The sequence below is a fragment of the Mercurialis annua genome, linkage group LG1-X, assembly GCF_937616625.2.
Source record: "Mercurialis annua linkage group LG1-X, ddMerAnnu1.2, whole genome shotgun sequence".
NCBI classification, from domain to species: Eukaryota; Viridiplantae; Streptophyta; class Magnoliopsida; order Malpighiales; family Euphorbiaceae; genus Mercurialis; species Mercurialis annua.
This window is the reverse complement of record NC_065570.1, coordinates 63,570,802-63,589,951: the sequence shown is the minus strand read 5'-3', so window position 1 is coordinate 63,589,951 and position 19,150 is coordinate 63,570,802. Positions and strand designations below refer to the sequence as shown.

The following is a 19,150-nucleotide window of genomic DNA, read 5'->3' as shown; positions in this document are numbered from 1 at the left end:
TTTACTAAATCGATTCAACCGACAATTGAACTGGTAAAATTGGGAACCAGTAACCACACATGTTCGGCTATCGGTCCTCATTTTAAAATACTGCACCAAACTAAAAACCCAAAAAACGTATGATTTTTACTCAAATGAAAACTAAATTAAATTTATTGGTTTGGTTTAATTAATCAATGTTGGTTTGATTTTGCACTAACCTCCACCACTCTCTCTATTTTAGCCTGATCAATTGCTATTAAATGACAAATAGAATAAATGGATAGCAAAGCTGAGTTGGTAACTGTCCATGCCATATGTATCCACTCTGTATCTTATTTTTTTAATTTTTATTTTTATTTTCATACTACTTATTTTTCTTTAATGGACCACCTAAATTTCATACATTTTTGGCTGTTAATTAGCTAGCTACTTAAGCTTTGTTGCACCTAATTAACCAACTGGATCATCTCTTACTTTGTAAGTCACTCAATGAAGTACCAATTAGTTAATTACTTAATATTTTATGTCCATAATTTAATCCTATGGGGTATATTTCTATAATGCTTACGACGTCGTTGCCAAGATTGGATTTTTTTTGACACAAGAATGATACAGCTAACTTTAGGATGTTCCTTAACACAATGTCCATATAGCATATAGTATTAATGCTATAATGATGCTTACATTTGGTTCTTTATTCTAAAAGCGCACAACCAAAAAAAATTGGCTAATAATCATCTTAGACCCTCGGTCTACAAATTCTTTGAGTTTCAATTTCGAGGCCAGTAAATTTTCTACCTTCTATTTGAGATTATCACATTAAAAATTAAAAAAGAATAGTATACATACAATCAGCTCCACATCACCTGACATATCAATAAAAAAATCATAAAATTTCAAAATATCTAAAATACTATGAACAAACTAAAATAATAATTTAAAAACTCTAAAATTATCCCACCCTTCCACCTATCACACTCCGGCCGCCATCCCTTCACCTACCGCCACCCTCTTTGACCACCTCCAAAAAGATGAACCCATTTCTAACTAGTTTGTCAACTGCGTCTGGTTCATTCTCCTCATAGGAGGACAAACTATTGTCTTCTTTAGAGGAAGAATCCAGATGGATTTAAGGTTTAAGATTTAGGATCATCCTCCTGAGAACGAACTAGACACAGTTCGTCTTTTCCAAAAGACCAACCCATATGTATACCTCCTCTGGGGAGGATGGTGAAGGCAAAGGAGTAGGGGAGGACAGCGGTGGCTGGAGTAGCGGGTGGTGGTGGAGGTGGTGGTAGTTGGAATAGCAGAGGACGGTGGAGGCGGCGGTAGCTGGAGTAGCGGAGGGTGGTAGAAACAGGGGGAATATATTTTTTAATTATTTAATTAAATTTTAGGATTTTCTATTTTTTAATTAAATATTTAAATAACTTTAGATTTTTAAGGATATTTTGGATATTTTAATTTTTTAGGATTTTTATAGTGTGTAAGGTGATGTAATGTTGATTGTGTATGTATTTTTTTATTTTGTGTGCCACGTCAGCATTGTTTAACAGTGTTAGAGTCCAAATGGATCACGGAAGGAATTTACCGGCTCAAAATCAGAACTCAAAAAATTTATAGATCGAAAAATCAAAAATCAGGGACCGTGAATGATAATTAGGCTAAGAAAATATTATTATTTACCTATTGGACATGATATATTTGGAAGGGGAAATTAAATCTGATCATGGTATGGATTGGGATCAAAATTTGAATGCTAATTTTAAATAATAAATTTTAAATTCGTTATAAGTATTAAATTTTAAATTTATCCAAATGTGAGCCAACAATTAAATTAATTTAAAAAAATTGGATTGACTTGTAAGAAATTGTTCAAATTAGGTTAGGTTATAAATTTTTTATATTTCATGTCAAATTGAGACGGTAAATTGATTTGGATTAATACAAAATGGTTAATTTATGGGTCTGTTCGACTCTTTTTATTCGAAAAAGACTTTTTTGATATATGGTGCCAAGTTAAGCGAATTGATCCATTGTTTAGATTAAAAAGGTTTAATTTTTTACAACATTAATCTAGAGGAATCACACCCAGATACATCCTGATAATCAGTACACTTCTCAGTGGATATATGAAAGAAAAGAACGGCTGATTCATTTTATCTTTGACAAATAAATAAGAGTTTATACCTACATTTAGAAGTGTGCATTCACTACTAATTCATATAAAAATTTATTTTTTTACTTACCAAATTAAATTTATATTTAAAATCGGGTGGAACCAAATTCATCGGTGCTGTTGGGTTTTGGTTGAATTTGATCTTTTATTTATACTAAAGTGAATAAAAGAAATTAAAATTTAAACTAAAAAAACTACTTTTTTATTATTTTAAGGGTTAATGTCAAAAAAAATCACGAACTTTACACGTTTTCTCATTTTAATCACATAATTTAAATTTTCTCATTTTCATGCATGAACTACCATTTTTTTCTCAAATTCATGCACGGTGCTGAGGTGACACTCATTTATTGGTGTAAAATGAACTCCACCTCAGCAAATTACACCAATGGAGCCGTGACACCTCAACATCGTGTATGAATTTGAGAAAAAGTGGTAGTTCGTGCATGAAAATGAGAAAATTTAAACTACGTGATTAAAATGAAAAAACGTGTAAAGTTGGTGAATTTTTATAACATTAACCCTTATTTTAAATCAAGATTAACTTGGTGTAATATTTGTACTCTTATTCTTTATAGTGATTGATGAAAGTATAAAATTAGATGTGAGTGAATGAGTGAGTATAGTGACCAACTCCATATAGAGTTTGTTAAGTGCACGTTTTGGTAAATGTTGGTGAACGAATCATGTGATACTTTGCATACATTGCGTGAGATGTCCAAATACACATATCTTATTTTGTTATCTTCGTACTATCAACATTGGCACATGTAGAATTTCTATTAAAAACTAATACTTCCAATAATCGGCCCAATTCTCTCTCATCTCTCTAAACTCTCTTTTTCTTGTCAGAAACCTTAACCGCAACAAGAGGGAGGTGATTTTAGCCACTTTTTGATTCAAAATCACCTCCCTACCTTCTCGTTTTCTGTTCAAATTTCGTATTTAGTTTATTTTCCGTCAATAATCACAGATTTAAGATCTGTTGGTATTTTTCTTTCTTCCTTTATGGATGTTTTGTCTTCCTTTGTGGAGTTCTGCCTCTTACCCTTATGGATTTTGTTATTTTCTTGATGGAATTATCTACGAAGCGTAGATCTGAAGTGCTATCAGTAGAAATTTTATTTTTAATATTCTCTTAATCGGACTCATTCAAAGACCAAAGAGTCGATTTGTGGTTTAAAATAACCTTCGAGTGGAGCGGACGGATCGCCGAGTTGCATACCCAAAGAGCTCCGTCAATGCGATTGAAGAAATTAGATATGATTTTCTGTTATTTTACTGATATTCTATTATTGTACTTCTTGAATGTATTGATTTATTCAATATTTGATCAAGTTGTATTTTTATTTCTCAATTAATGAAATTTTTATTATTCTCAAAAAAAAAAAAAACATTGGCACATGTAGTGAGGAGCTTATCTTGTCTTAATGATACTTTGTTTTCATTAAACCTTTCTCTATTGTCTACTCATAATTAGGACCCTTTTGATTTAAGCATAATTAAATTTTAGTTAGTTGCCTTTGTTGTTTGTTCATTAGCCTCACGTTTTATATGGTCTGAGTTAGGGGTGAGCAAACCGCCAGTTCGATCGATAATCGATCGATTTAACCAAAATTATGTTCTCTCTTTAATTGGACTGATTAAACTATTGATTTTACTCAAAATTGAGCTTACCACATTAATTAAAATTTAAAAATCTAAAACCAAATGACTAAATTACTCATTAATTTGGTCATATCGATAAAAATATATAAACGGTAACAATTGAAGTGTTTAAATTATTAAGTTAATTCGGTTAATCAAAATTTAAAAACTCTTATTAGTAATTGAACATAAATTTTTTATTGATCGAACTGAATTAACATAAGTCATCAAATTAATCTATATTTTAATTTGAACTTAATCGAAATAGATTGACTACACCAGTTAATTTGGTTTAACCAACATAAAGATCACTCCTAGTCCAATTTCTCTTTTCACGCAGCAAATAATATGTGGAAGCAAAGAAAAATGTTTGGAATTAAATGTTTTGATTTTTCACATTTTGATATCAATTTGGTATTTTTATTATTAAATTAACAAGGCCTAATGTTTAAAAAAATGCCAAAATTTTGCAATTGTGGTCAATTCTAATCAACTCTTTAAAAAACACTAAATTTAGGCAATTTTTATAAGTACAATTCAATTTTAGCCAATCATTTGTTTTGTCTCAAAAAAATACCAAATCGTTTATAATATTTTCAATTCTAACAAAATATAACCTATTTTTATTTGAAAAATACTTATCAAAATTTGGATAAAATTTACAAAAAATGTCATAATTAAACAAATCAAAATATTTTGATATTTTTTTGAAAAATAATGAATGATAGGTTAAAATCAAAACATATATGTCAAAAATTGACTAAAAATATTTTTTCAAAAGTTTAGTTAATATTAACCTACCTTAGAAATTTTGGTATTTTTAAGACATGAAACCAGTTAACAACTATCGTAGGATTTCATTTATGTTTATAAATTGACGGGGGAGTGCCTTGCTTAGGTATATCGTATGCCTACTAAAAGTCAATGGCTTGGTTGTTAATTACTTAACTAATTATAGTTAATGGCAATCTACTATAAAATTTTCCTCTCCCCTCTCTCTCAAATAGAAAACCCTAACCGTCAAGCGTTTCTCCTCTTGTTTTCGCTTCGGCTGCCGTCAATGGTTTATTTTTACCGTTGACGGCAGCCATTTCTTTTTTATTACTTTAGAATAAAATAAATGACCGACTCTTTTTCATCTTTTTCATTTTGGTTTGTAAATCTATCGACGAGGCGCATCAATTTCAATAAATAAAAAATCAGAGATGGATCAAGACCTTTTAAGATTGGAGATGAAATCGTTATAAGTTATATTAGTTTTTTTATTTGATAACTATTTTACAGCGATTGTCTTTCTTTTTGAAAGTTTTGCTGTCCTTTCTATATGAAAGATTTGTTGTTTTTTTATGAAGAGTTTATGAGTGCTCTGTTAGACAGAAAAGGATTGGATCTTATTGTGTTAGAGCAGTTATGTAATCTTATCTGCGAATCGAGGTTTATATCTTGTTCCATGTCAGGTCATTAAAAACGGTTATACCCTTTCTGAATTTTTACACCTGTAACTGCTTTTTATTATTAATGGAAGATTATTCGATTATCAAAAAACAAAATTATAGTTAATGGCGTGCAAATGGACATAATTTTGACATTAATAGAGATGGTAATTCTTTTATTCTTTTATTAGAATGATAATAGAAAATTTTAAATTTTAAATATTTTAAAATTGAACATAATGCTTAATGATAGATATGGCAATATTGTTATTTCTGTTACTCAAGCCAAGTCAGAATCAGTAACTAACTTGCCACATCAAATTCATCATGCAACATCATGTTTACGCGCACAAGGAACATAAAGTATGTGTGGACAATAAGCATGGGACTTAAAAGAACCAAGGTTCAAATCCCATATTCCATAAATGAGACTTATTGTAAGCATTTGTGAATGAGTTGTTAAAAGGCCCATATTAAATGGGAGGTTCGGGCGATGGAATGTCGGGACTAGCCTCCCCGAGAATTTACCCAGGTGTTCGGGTTCCGCCCTAAAGGACGGTCGGGCTCCTCCAGGAGTTCCCTCATCACCAAAAAAAAACATAAAGTATGTGTGCAATGCCACATCAGAGTCAGCTGATACAACATGTGAAGCATTAAGTATGTATGTGAAGGTTGTTACAATCAGAATGCTTAACTTGCTAGTTAAGTAATCGTTAGGTCTGTTAATTAGTATCAATTATCTTAACTGTGCTAGTATATTTTGTTAGTGAAAAGAATATTCTGTTAGGTAGTTACTTTTATTACTTGGATGTTTGCTATCTATATAAAGCAACATCAGTAACATTTGTAACGAGCTGTTCGTTTTAATGAATAAAATGAGATTTCTTTCATTTAACATGGTATCAGAGCAATTGAGAAATCTCACTGACTCTTTCTTATTCTTCTTCTTCATTGATCAACTGAGTTGCAGAGGTCAATTAATGGCGAATTATGTGAAAATCCTTCATTTAGGTGATAATCCTTCTTTAATCTTGGTTTCTAATTTGTTGAATGATGGAAACTATCATGAATGGTTTAGAGCCCTGCGCAGTGCGTTATTATCAAAAAATAAGTATAAGTTTGTAGATGGAACTATACATGTTATGCCTAAAATAGATCCTAAATTTGAAGTATGGGATAGATGTAATACAATGGTGGTTTCTTGGATAACCAGATCACTATTTCCTACCATTGCTAAGAGCATTTCATGCTTAGACAATGTCTTTGATATTTGGAAAGATCTCAGAGAGAGGTTTTCTTAAAAAGATGCTATAAGAATAGGAGATCTCTATGAAGAGATCTATGCTTTAAAGAAAAATAATATGACTGTAACAGAGTAATTCACATTGCTGAAAACTCTATGGGATAAATTGACAAATTTGAGACCTGTACCTAGCTGTTTATACTTGACTAAATGTGCATGTGGAATTGGAGATATAGTCAATACATATTTTGAAAATGATCATGTAATTATGTTTATGAAGGGACTTAATGAGAACTATGCACAAGTTAGATCACAGATCACTATGATGGATCCATTACCTCCTATCAACAAAGCATTTTCTATGGTAGCACAATGTGACAGACAATTGGGTCTGAATATCAGTTTAGAAATAAACAAGGCAATTATGCTAATCAAGTTGACAGTACTAATTCTCATTTTTATGGAAGCAGCAATAAGAATTAGAACTATTCTTTTCCTGAGATTTCACAGCTAGAATTCAGTAAAACTGAATAAATTGGAGTTATAAACATTCAATTAAATTAATCAACTAAACAAATAAATATATTTTCTTGTTTATCCCTCTCTGATCGAGAATTGACTTGTTTTCTTGAGCTCTTTGCTAGGACATCATTTTAAATTAATTGAATGGATGAGAGTTAAAATTGCCAGCATATTTATAAAATTTTAATGTTTTATATAGTAATTGTTTTCTGTATTGTAAGACCAAACATTCTAGGATCTAACTAAAAATAGTATTAGGGTGTATAAATGAAATTAAACTGGATAATCGAATGGATAAATTTAATTCGATTCTACTTGATATTGTAATAAATTCAATTTTAGTTTGGTTTTTAAAATTAAAAAATCATTGAAATTTTGGTATTAATCGACCGAAAAAAATTAATTTAACCAACTAGTTTAATTCGATACAATCTAATAAAAACTGAACTTCTAAAAGTAGTTTGATTTAATTTTTAAAAATATCAAAATTTTAATTTTGACACCTTTCATTAGGATTGTACAGAAAAATTAAAGCCAATCAATTCAAACAAATTCAACCAAACTAAACTAAAAATCACGGTTTAAATAATTACTGGTTTGGTTTTAGTTTGGTAGAAAAAAAAGATTTTAGTTATTAGTTTGGCTTGTGGTTTTAAAATTAAAATGAAATTTCTAACACTTTTTTTTTGAAAATTATCCTCTATAAAATAATATATTCTAATATCAAATGATATATATTAAAAGCTCTCCACCTTTAAATTTTTTTTTCAATTGCACCCTGACATTGGAAAACTCTCGCAAAACCCTCCCACCTTTAAATTTCATTCCAATTGCACACTGACGTAGGAAAATCCTCTCGAAATCCCCTCCCTCCCCCCCCACCTTTAGATTTTTTTCCAATTGTACCCTAAATTGGAAATTTTTATGGATTTGATTTTAAAAAGTTAGTGGATATAATTTTAGGAAGAATGATTTTTTACATTATTAATAATATTAGTGTTTAATTAGAATATAGATTAAAAACGAAAGATTATTTAAAAAAAATTATTCGAAAAGAGGTTAATTTAATACTTTTGGGTACAATTGAAAAAGAATCTAAAAGTAGGAGGTTTCTGAGAGAATTTTTTTACGTCAAAGTGCAATTACAAAAAAATTAAAGATGGAAGCTTTTGAGTGATTAAGCCAACTTAAAACAAACGAACAAAGGGTTAACGCGCCCCCTGAACTTGTGACATGGGGTCATCTAACCCAGTTTATACTTTTTTGAGCAACTAACCCCAAAACTCTTCATTTTTGGGTCAAATAACCCAATAATTTATATTTTTATTTCAAAAAAATGAATTTAGAATAATTATATCGCAACAATTAGGGAAGTATCTAATTATATTTTTGTATCTCTCACCTCCGATTTGTATTTTACGCATTTTAAAAATACAATTATGGGTTATTTGACCCAAAAATGAAGAGTTTTGGGGTTTGTTGCTCTAAAAAGTATAAATTGGGTTAAATGACCCCGTGTCACAAGTTCAGGGGGTGCGTTGACCCTTTGTTCTAAAACAAACTATGAACATCCTGCCTTTTATTGTAACGAGTCATAGAGACAAAAAATATATGACAACTTGTGACTTGTCCTGTCTTTTGCCAAATTTCTTCTTTGTCATCTATACTCCATTCTCTATTAGTTTTTGATCTTCACATGACACCAATCAATACAAATACATAGAATTAGGACTTAGGTTAACCATCATTTGTAATACAAATACATATATATTTAATACGAGTTTTTATTATTTAAAAAAAAATACATTATAATTAAATTTTTAAAAATCAATCGGTTTTTATGGTTTGGCTGGTTAAGTGGTTCCTCAGTTGTATAATTTTTTTAGTTCAAACTGATTGAACCGTATTTTTAGTTTTTAAGAAAATCGAACTGGACTAGCCTCCAGTTAGTTGTCAAATTGGTTAAACCGACTAATTCATTTATTAAAACACTATTATTATAAGTTGCCTAATTATTTTTAGTTTGGGGTGATTTAGTTGCCTAATTATTTTTAGTTTGGGGTGATTTATTGGAAACCTAAATTGTAGTATGGTTTATAGATTGGGATTAGGTGTTTAATGTTAATGGTTGTTGCCCAATGAAAAGAGTGTGTCAAATGTTACACATAGCACAAGCCATAAAATATTGCTACATTTGTATGGTACCATGTGAGGCATATAACTGAATACTGCTTCGTTTTTGCTTGTAAAATTAGTGATTGTAAAGAGTAGAATCCCTTTTTTTTTCAATTGAGCAAAGGGTTATTTCAGCTCTTAAATTTGTGCATCAAAAGTCAATTAAACTCATATGTAGCTATTTTAATCAAGGCTTAATCACCAAAAAATGCCAAACCTATACGTTTTGTGTCAATTATAGCCAAACCTTTAAAAATCACCAGATTTAGCCAAACCTTATATGTTCTGTTTCTTTTTTAGCCATTTTTGAATCGAACCGGTTTTTTTGACACCGTGTCGTCCACGTCACCGCCAACTAAGCAATTGGCTGACATGGCAGCTGAAATATTTAAATAAGGTTTGGCTATAACTGACACAAAAAATATAGATTTGGTATTTTTTGGGTGAATAAACCTAATTTTAAATTCAAGCCAATTTTTAAATTTAATAATTAGTAAATTAATTATATCATTTATGAAATTTATATATATTTAAAAATAATTAATATTTCCTATTTAATACTAATTAAAATTAATTTTAATTTTTTATTAAACCTAATTAAATCTAATAAATTTATATTATAATAAATTTTAATGAATATGTAATTAAAAAAATGAATTAACGTATTACTTAGGAATTAATATTGAATTAAATTTGGTGAAAGGATTTAATGTTTATGATGATTTTGAACTTGATTTAGTATTTTTAATGTTGTTGAGATCTTGTTATGACTGGATTTAGGTAATAAATAAAATAGTTATGTATAAATTAAGGTTATTTTTTGGCTATGCCGAGTAAAATGACATATGCGTTTATGCTTATAAACATCATGATATATATTGATTACACCACAATGAGCTTCACTTTTTAAAGAAAAAAAATGAGAAAATAATTAAACTCGTCCTTTAAATAAACAGTCTATTCAGTAATTATTTTATATTTATATGTGTATAGTTGACTTATGAACACTGTCGTATGTTTGTTGTGTATATTACTCTCAGATTGTTCGTTGGAAGACGAATAATTGGATCTCAAACGGCGGCGGTGTCAAAGAATCGACGACTGGAATTTAAAAAAATAAATTTTAAGATGAATATGACATTTTTTGTTTTTATTAGAATTTAAATTAATTATATATCTCTCAAATATGTAAAAAAAATATTATAATTATTTAAATTTAGTAAAAATAAATTAATTTTAATTAGCGTTAAATAAAATTATGATTTTTTAAATATATATGAATTTTATTATAATATAATTAATTATTTAATTATTTAATTTTAAAATTAGTTTTATTCATCAAAAAATACCAAACCTATGCATTTTGTGTCAGTTATAGCCAAACCTTATTTAAATATTTCAGCTGACATGCCAGCCAATTGCTTAGTTGGCGGTGACGTGGACGACACGGTGTCAAAAAAACCGGTTCGATTCAAAAATGGCTAAAAAAGAAACATAACATATAAGGTTTGGCTAAATCTGGTGATTTTTAAAGGTTTGGCTATAATTGACACAAAACGTATAGGTTTGGCATTTTTTGGTGATTAAGCCTTTAATCAATTAAGGAAAATATTGTCTATTTTAATGTCAATCAACTCTCAAATTGTATGAAATGGACGAATTCAGAAAACCATAATGACCCAATTTTAGAGTTAATTGACATAAAAATAAAGAATATTGTGTGTAATTGACTTAAAATATACTATTAATTGATTAAAATGGCTAAGTGTGAATTAATTGGCTCTGATAGAAAAATTCATGAACCATTATGACCTTCATCTTTTGTGTTTAATGTTCTGAACACTATATTATTAATTGAAGGGTTAATTCTAATAAAATATCAAATGTTTGCGGGTTTTGTCAGTTATAATCAAATCTTTTAAAATCGGCTAGTTTAGCCCATTTTGGGATATTTGAAACATTTTCTATGCATTTATGAACCAAACCGAAAAATTTATCATTTGTTAATGGGTTAAACTAGCCGATTTTAAAAGATTTGGTCAAAAAGTATTTCAAATATTTCAAAAGGCCTAATGCCTTAAAAAAAACCGACCTTTTAGCCCCTTCTCAATCCTACCCTACGTTTGAAAAGTAGTCAATGTTACTCTATTTCGCATTTTCTCATTTCAATTGTACCCCAATTTTTCAATTTTTGACATTTTTTTTTTACTTAAAAGGATGAAATCATTCAATTAATTAAGTCTAAAGATAAAATTAGATTAAATTTTTAATTAATTTAACTAATTTAAATAAATTTTAAACATATACAATTAATATATGCTAGACATGGAGAACATTTTTTAATTTTTCCAAATGAAAAAGATGTCAATTTAATATTTCTGGGTACAATTGAAACACAAAAATGCAAAATAAGATAAAATTGGTGATTTTTCAACATCGGATAAAATTGAAAAGGGACTAAAAGGTCAGAATTTTTTAAAATATTTGACCATTTCAAATGGTGAAACTAACAGATTTTGAAAGGTTAGGCTAGAACTGATAAAACCCCAAATGTTTAGTATTTTATTGAGATTAACCCTTAATTTTTTTTAATTTTTTGAAATCAACCCTTAATTTAATGGCCCTCAAAAATAATGCACAATAAAAAAAGAAAAAGAAGTATCATGTTCATCAAAGATGGGATAATTTTCCTTTTGCTAGAATTACTAAAGATGCTATCTACGTTTGAAAATCATTTTTTAGCTAATAATTGTCAAAAAAATGAAAGATTAAGCTATTATTTAACAACTTTCATATGTAGAGTTTAAAGCGCTAAAATAGATAATGTGAGGCTTTTTAATGCAAATAACACTTCAAAATATAGCAAAGACAATTTCAATTGACACCTTCAAACTATGCATATTGAATCGGAATTGTCATGAATCAAAGTCTCATTGCCACTGAAAAGGTTAATTGTTTGAGTGCACACACAAATATTGAAGATTGATGACAGTGTACACATAAATAGTCTCATGAAGAATTGCTAATATTTATCAAAGTAAAAACACCATAACTTCCACAACATGATTACAGATTCTAAATTCTACAGTAAATAAAAAAGAGCAAGAAACAGTAAAATTGCAGCTGAGGTGAGAATTAAGATCTTCCATCTATACGATGTGTACGAATTTTGCATTTTACTGATCTCTTTCGATTGGTATGACATTTGCCGTGATCCTGCAGTGATGCCAAATTTTAGAATCAGGAAACTAATCAATCTTGTAGACAGATAAAAGCATGATAAAGTTGCTGGATAAACTTTAACTGCAATCCCGTAAACTAAAGTATGTGCTTCAATTGTTCAGAATATGCTATGTTGCACGGGAACTTGTACATTTCTGAGTTTCGTTCGTTTCCGTTTCCGGAAATATTTTTGAAACTTTATATTTAAAACCTATTCTTATAAGAAATACTGTTTCGTCATTTTACATTCCAAAATTTTTCTGTTTCGGTGTTTCCATTTCGATATGCATGCTTTATCTATTTGATTGGAGTTGACCATTAATTTTATTAATTTTTGGCGGAAATGCGCCTTCGACAAATTTGAGCTGATATTTTGTATTTTGAGGAAATAAACAATTCATAATTGTTTTTTCAAAATACGAAAAATGTCAAGTAGAAAATTTGTCAACTTTGCTTTCTTGTGCTGGACACAATTATAGGCAAACCTCAAGATCTATGTAGCATGGACAAGGATACGGAAAACACAGAAAACTTGATATGGACACAATGAAATGGTGTTATTTTAAAGTTTTCTATGCTAAAATTGAACTTCCGTGTCCAAAACCCAAGTTTCCGACAAGTTCTAGAAACAGGAAACACTGATTGAATGGAGTGTTTGTGCTACTTAGCTCGAGATAAGATGGCATATATCAATTAGCTCACATACCTTAAACAAAAATGCAAGTTGCTCACACAAATTATCCATCCAAAAAGTAGGCTCCAACAGATGCTTTTTCTTAATTGGCAGAAACATTCACCCTTATGCGAGCCGTAACTTCAGGATGAAGCTTAAGCTCAGCAATATATTCTCCTGTTTCCCTAATTTCTGGAAGAGAAACAACTCGCTTGTCGATATCCCTAGCATCAATGAAGATCAGAAAGCAAACTAGTTAAGCCTCACACTCAAAATTGTATGCAAGTCGATCCTTAGGGGTGAGCAAACGATTGGTTCGGTTAAGTATCAGTCAATTTAACCAAAATGAAATGAATCGAATAACTTTATCTCTGTAACTAAACCAATCAAATTATCAATTATAACTGAAACCCATTTAACTGAATTAACCAAAATTTTAAAATTGCAAAACCGAACTAACCAAATCAGTCATTTAATTCGGTTAACCAATAAAAATATAAAGAATAATAATTAATAATAAATATACAATATTTTGTTTATTTGGTTAACCAAATTTTTCAAACTTAATCGAACCGGATTTTTTTAGTGACCAAAGTTCCGAAACGAACTAACCAAAACCTTTGATCAAATTTGACTGAATGATTTTTCTATTCGGATTAACCGACTGCTAACCTCTAGTGACCCTAAAATTTTTAGAAGTGAGTACCTTTGAAGCTGTGCCTTGATGATGTCAACAAGATCTTGAGCAGTTACACTGCAAAAATAATGGCAGTTAGATTTATAGATTAGGGAAAGATTTACTAATAACCTCAGCTTAAAGTTGAAATTCTTCGACTTGCCTTCCAAATATTTGTTTGTTCTTTCCACCTTTGCGCTTCACCTTGAAAGCTCCAACAGTTTCAAAAACAAGTGCAAGCTGTTGTGCTTCTTCTTTTACCTTCAGAAAAGTAAGATTTTCAGACAAGATTATGATTTTTGAAGGAAGAGATAAATAAGAAAGATAACTAACTTACAAATACTTGTAATGCTCAATTACCCGTTTTTTCTCAGCCTCGATTCTTTCCTCTTCTATCTTCATTTCCCTGAAAAGTTAGTAACAAGAGAATAATCAAATTAGTTGGGATTTAGTAAATAACTAAACTAATTTTCCATTAGGAAGTTTCAGTGCATGCAAACCAGAACCCTAAGCCAGTGAAATACAAATCTCATCTTATAGCTATATAACCATATGTAACTTTTACACTGTTTGAGCTACAGAATTGTCTTTGTTGCTTCAAAATAGCAAACAGTTGAGGATTATCAGCATTTAGATGGCTTAAGCTGCACAATTAAGTACGATAAGAGCCAACTGACAGCAGAAATTTATAATTCCTCGTATAAACCAAAACTATAAGAGGCATGATTAACTAGAAATACTAAATAATCACCACATACTCAAACTGAATTCATGTACCGACATGAGGACAAATCATGACAAACGTCAACTAGAAAATTAGAGTTTCCTGTTTCAAAAATGGAATTTCAGCATTTAAGGCACACAACGGAATTTCGTCAAACTTTGTGAAGCTCCCCTATTAATAATTTAATACTAACGGGCTTCAACATCACAGTAGAAATGAGACTTTAAACATTTCAATTAAAACAAACACCCCTACAGCATTTAAAAGTTATACTTTCTGCTACCTCTCCTCATCCAGTCATTGCATGGAAAGTTTCTTGATAACCACAATCTTCCTAGCATAGCGATAAGAGAAAACATATAATAGTGCTTCATTCAATCTATCCCCATACTAGCAGAAACCTCCATCATAAAATTAGCATTCATATTTCAAGTACTCATCGTATTCCTACAATCCAAAAGAGTCAAATATGCATAATATTATACTCCTAAATACATGCACATCTTTTTAACCGAACAACAGCATATAATACAATGCATAATTATATTGTACATTGTAGTGTACTGTCTTCTTTATTTTTAATGTGATGAAAAATTAGTGATGATGAACCTGAGCAAATCGATTTTGGGATTTTCAGCTTCGAGACGAATCTAAGCAAATGTCAGTCGCTAAATTTTTCATTTTCGCCTTTCTTTTTTTAAAAAAAAAACGTCGGATAAACTTTCACAAAACTTGAAATTAACAGACATTTGCCTTTCAACTTATCACTTAAATGCATGAGGTGATAAGAAACCTTGATAACGCCCCCCCTAAAGTAATAACATTCTACTCTGGTCAATCATATACATGGTTTCCACTTTAATATATTATCAATCAAATGTTTATAAAATATGCATCAAAATCAAGTCTAAATTAAGCAAAATGGAATTTGAAAGCAGAGAAAAAGTTGCATACTTGAGAAAAATAGGAGTGACAATCTGGGCTTTGCCCATAGGCAAAAGATAATTCCTGTAAAAGCCAGCTTTGACATCAACTAGCTGCCCTTTTTTCCCCAAATCAGACACATCTTCTTTCAATATAATCTATACACAAACACCCAAATATTACAACTCACAAAACAGAAACACAGCATTAATAAGTGAAAAATGAGCAGCCCAGTTGAGATTAAACATGAATTGATAAAACCCAACATAGATAATGAGAAAATTTGCTTACTTTTCTGGTTTTTTTGGCTTTCTTTTGAGCCCAGATAACCATAGCCATTTTTTTGTCTGGTAATTTGGAAATTTCAATGTTGGGTCCACTGAAACTGTGAAGGCAAGACGAAGAACTCCATGAAAGTGTTGATGGTGAAGCCATTGTTATTTGTTCAGTTTGCTATACTTTTTCGTTTTCTCGTGTTCAATAGTCTCTTATGTCTTATCCTTTGGTGTCTGTGTTTTGTGATTGCACCCTTGACAGGAAGGATTGGTTTGCAAAATTGGTAAAAGTTCATTATCATCCCGTTTTAAATTTCTGACTGCATTCATGCCTTTTTTTTCTTTTTTTTGGTAAGCCCATCCGGTTTTCAAGGTTTCACCCTGACTAATCCGGATCCGACCCGCGTCGCGCACCTGGCATGCTGGATGAGTTTACCAATAGAGATTTTCTGTATTTATAAGACTCGAACCCGAAACCTTGTTTAAGCGATATCAAGCCACTTACCACTTGGACCAAACCCGATTGGTCATGCCCTTTTTTTTATTAACTGATCTTTGAAACACTCTAGATTTGTAATTAAGCCCTAAGCTGGTATTTCGAACATTCATGCTTCAATAAAGATTCGTTTTGCCATTTAAATTGGGTACAAAATATCAATTAAGGTCAAATTTATAATTAAGAAAAAAAATACTATAAATTTTGTATTTTGTCTCGTTTTAACCTCAATTGATTTTTAGTGTCTAGTTCGAGGGGTAAAATAATCCTTTATTGTTCGAACATTATAATGGAAGAGGTGATTACATTAGACCCCTTACTGTTTGACAAATTACCCTAATTGGACTTTAATATTTAAAAATTACACTAAAACACTCTTCATTATTTGATATTATACTAAACACTTTCCGTTACATTTTTTGTTAGTCTACCACTAGTTAAAAAAATGTTATATTGTGAATCCTTTTAAGTTTGGCATATTATACTAATCGGTCTTTTATTTTACAATATTACACATTTTACAACTATATATATTTTTTAACATATTTAATTCTCCAAACGTGATAAGATAAAAAAAGTTTATAATTGTAATTAGTATTTCATGTTGTAATTTATTTTTAATATAAAATATATAAATAGTAATAGGTAATGCATTAATGATATAACTATATTTTATATTTTAATACAAAATAGATAAATTGATAAAAAAATATATAATAATATATGTTGTTAAATTATAAGTATTTTATTATGTGTCCTACAAATTTGCCATATTATTATAACTTGGGTGCTTTTATGAGTTTAGAAATTAAATTTAAATGTAAAATTTTATTTTTATTTCTCTTTACTAGTTATTTTAAATCACATTTAAGATAATATGGATAATTATTCTTATAAACTATTGTTTAAATTTTGTTTGGCTATTATACATTGCTTTTGAAATGATTTGTATCGAATTAAAAGGTAATTATCTATTCAATGTTTATGGGTGCTTTGTACTTTTATAAACAAGACAGTATGTATAGTCTTGACATATTTTTTTATTGAAATATAAGTTTTTTTTTTGTTTATGTATTTGTAATTTAATTTAATTTTTCAAATTATTTTATTTAATACAAATTTATAAATGTATTAATTTTGTTATCATAACATATTTAAAACAACTCGTTAAAAATATAGATAGTGATAAAATGTTGAATATGCCAATAAATCAAGTATTAATATGCTAAACTTCAAAGGGTGTATATTTTTTCTTAGCTAATGATATGTTAACGAAAAGTACAAATAAATAGTGTTTTCATATAATATCACAAAATAGATGGATGTTTTAATGTAATTTTTAAATATTAGAGTCTAACTAGTGTAATAGTCAAATCTCAAAGGGTTGAAAATAATTAAGGCTTAAATGCACAAAAAATCACCAACTTTCGCGTGTTTTTGGTATTTAACACGAACTTTTAATTTTGGCGTAAAAATACATGAACTATCAAATTTTTGCATATAAGACCAAGTTTGCATTTTTTCAAAAAACGATGTCGTTTTAAGGCAAAAACGGTGTTGTTTTATGGGAAAAACGGTGTCGTTTTATGCCCAAAATGATGTTCGTGTTATTATTGCAAAAATCAGATAGTTCGTGTATTTTTATGCCAAAATTGAAAGTTTGTGTTAAATACCAAAAACACGCGAAAGTTGGTGATTTTTTATGCATTTAAGCCAATAATTAACTCATATTTGAATCAAACTTCTTAAAGATCGAATAATTTTTTAGATAGATTATGCCCACTTCGTTATTAACGGCTACAATCAATTACATTAAAACGCATCATTTAATATGCAAGAGTTTTATTAAATGAAATTACATTACTGCCATCATTTTAATGATACTCCTTACGGTTCATAATATTTATTACTTTAAACTATTTTGCATAAACAAAATAAAATTATATCTTAATTTGTATACGCCGGTATGAAATTACCCATATTAAGTCTTACTATTTTTTTGTTAGACTGGTATTTTGTCAACACTAAATTATTTATTGATAGAGATAAATTAGAAAATATAGCAATAGATGTTCTCTTAATATATTAACTTGATAAGTGTTATACACCAAAAATATTTCTCTAAAACGGTAAATATTATGAATTGGATGGAGTATGTTTTTATATGATTGACTTTATGCACAACGTCGAACAAAGCTAGTCACACTGAAATATATCATTAACCAGGGGCCGGGCGGAACCAGCTGCATGGATGAGGTAGCGACCGCCCCCGCAAATTATTATTTTTTGCTTAATTACTCTTTCAAGCTTTAATTTTTTTTTTTTAAATATAGTTACTTAATTTTAATTTGTACTCAAATTTTATTTTATAAAACTTAGGAACCCTATAGCAAAATTCCTAGTTCCGCCCCTTTCATTAACATTATGATTTTCTAGCCGCTATTTTTTATATTCCTATATTGTTTAGTGATGGATGTATAAAAGATTTTTGAAATAAAATTATATTATTATCATCATTTTAAAAAAATTAATTTTTTTTTGTGTTTCAAATATTAAAGGACCACTTAAGGTTCAAATTGAACCCGTTATAAATGAATGTGTTATCTGTTATGTCTTCAAAACAAACAAAAAATCATTTTGAGAGATTATTTGTTTTATGTTTTCAAAGCAATTTTTTTGAATATTGACAAAATAAATCACAACGTTATATTTTTTTTCGATTTAAGTCTAACGTTTAAAGTTTTATGAAACAAATTCTAACTTTTTCAATTTTTGTAAATTGTAGTCTAAGCCGTTTTCCGGCCATTATTTACTTATGTGGCAGCCTACTATTGGTATTAAATCCCAACGTTTTAATATTTTACAAATAAAATCCCAACGTTTCGTACTTTTGCAACTTGTAGCCTAAAAAAAATAACAAAATGACTGGAATTAGAACTTGAGCTACAATTTGCAAAAATTGAAAAGATTATGATTTGT

General features: G+C 29.2%; 1 protein-coding gene across 1 annotated transcript; it reads right to left on the bottom strand.

Annotated features, from left to right (window-relative positions):
- Positions 1-12,185: 12,185 nt before the first annotated feature.
- Positions 12,186-15,914, bottom strand: LOC126653421 (50S ribosomal protein L9, chloroplastic). The gene is made up of 7 exons (XM_050347319.2): positions 15,692-15,914; positions 15,431-15,558; positions 14,113-14,158; positions 13,916-14,013; positions 13,783-13,830; positions 13,110-13,300; positions 12,186-12,397 (listed from the first exon to the last, which is right to left on the bottom strand). The coding sequence occupies exons 1-6, from the start codon at positions 15,833-15,835 to the stop codon at positions 13,180-13,182; spliced, it is 585 nt and encodes a 194-aa protein (XP_050203276.1). The 5' UTR covers positions 15,836-15,914; the 3' UTR covers positions 12,186-12,397; positions 13,110-13,179.
- Between the last annotated feature and the right edge of the window lie 3,236 nt (positions 15,915-19,150).

Excerpts from the sequence above, each read along its gene's own strand:
- LOC126653421 (XM_050347319.2), bottom strand. The coding sequence starts at position 15,835 with ATGGCTTCACCATCAACACTTTCATGGAGTTCTTCGTCTTGCCTTCAC. Across the intron at positions 15,559-15,691 it reads AAGCCAAAAAAACCAGAAAA|ATTATATTGAAAGAAGATGT; the intron begins GTAAGCAAATTT and ends GTTTGTGTATAG. Across the intron at positions 13,301-13,782 it reads ATCAAGGCACAGCTTCAAAG|GGATATCGACAAGCGAGTTG; the intron begins GTACTCACTTCT and ends CATTGATGCTAG.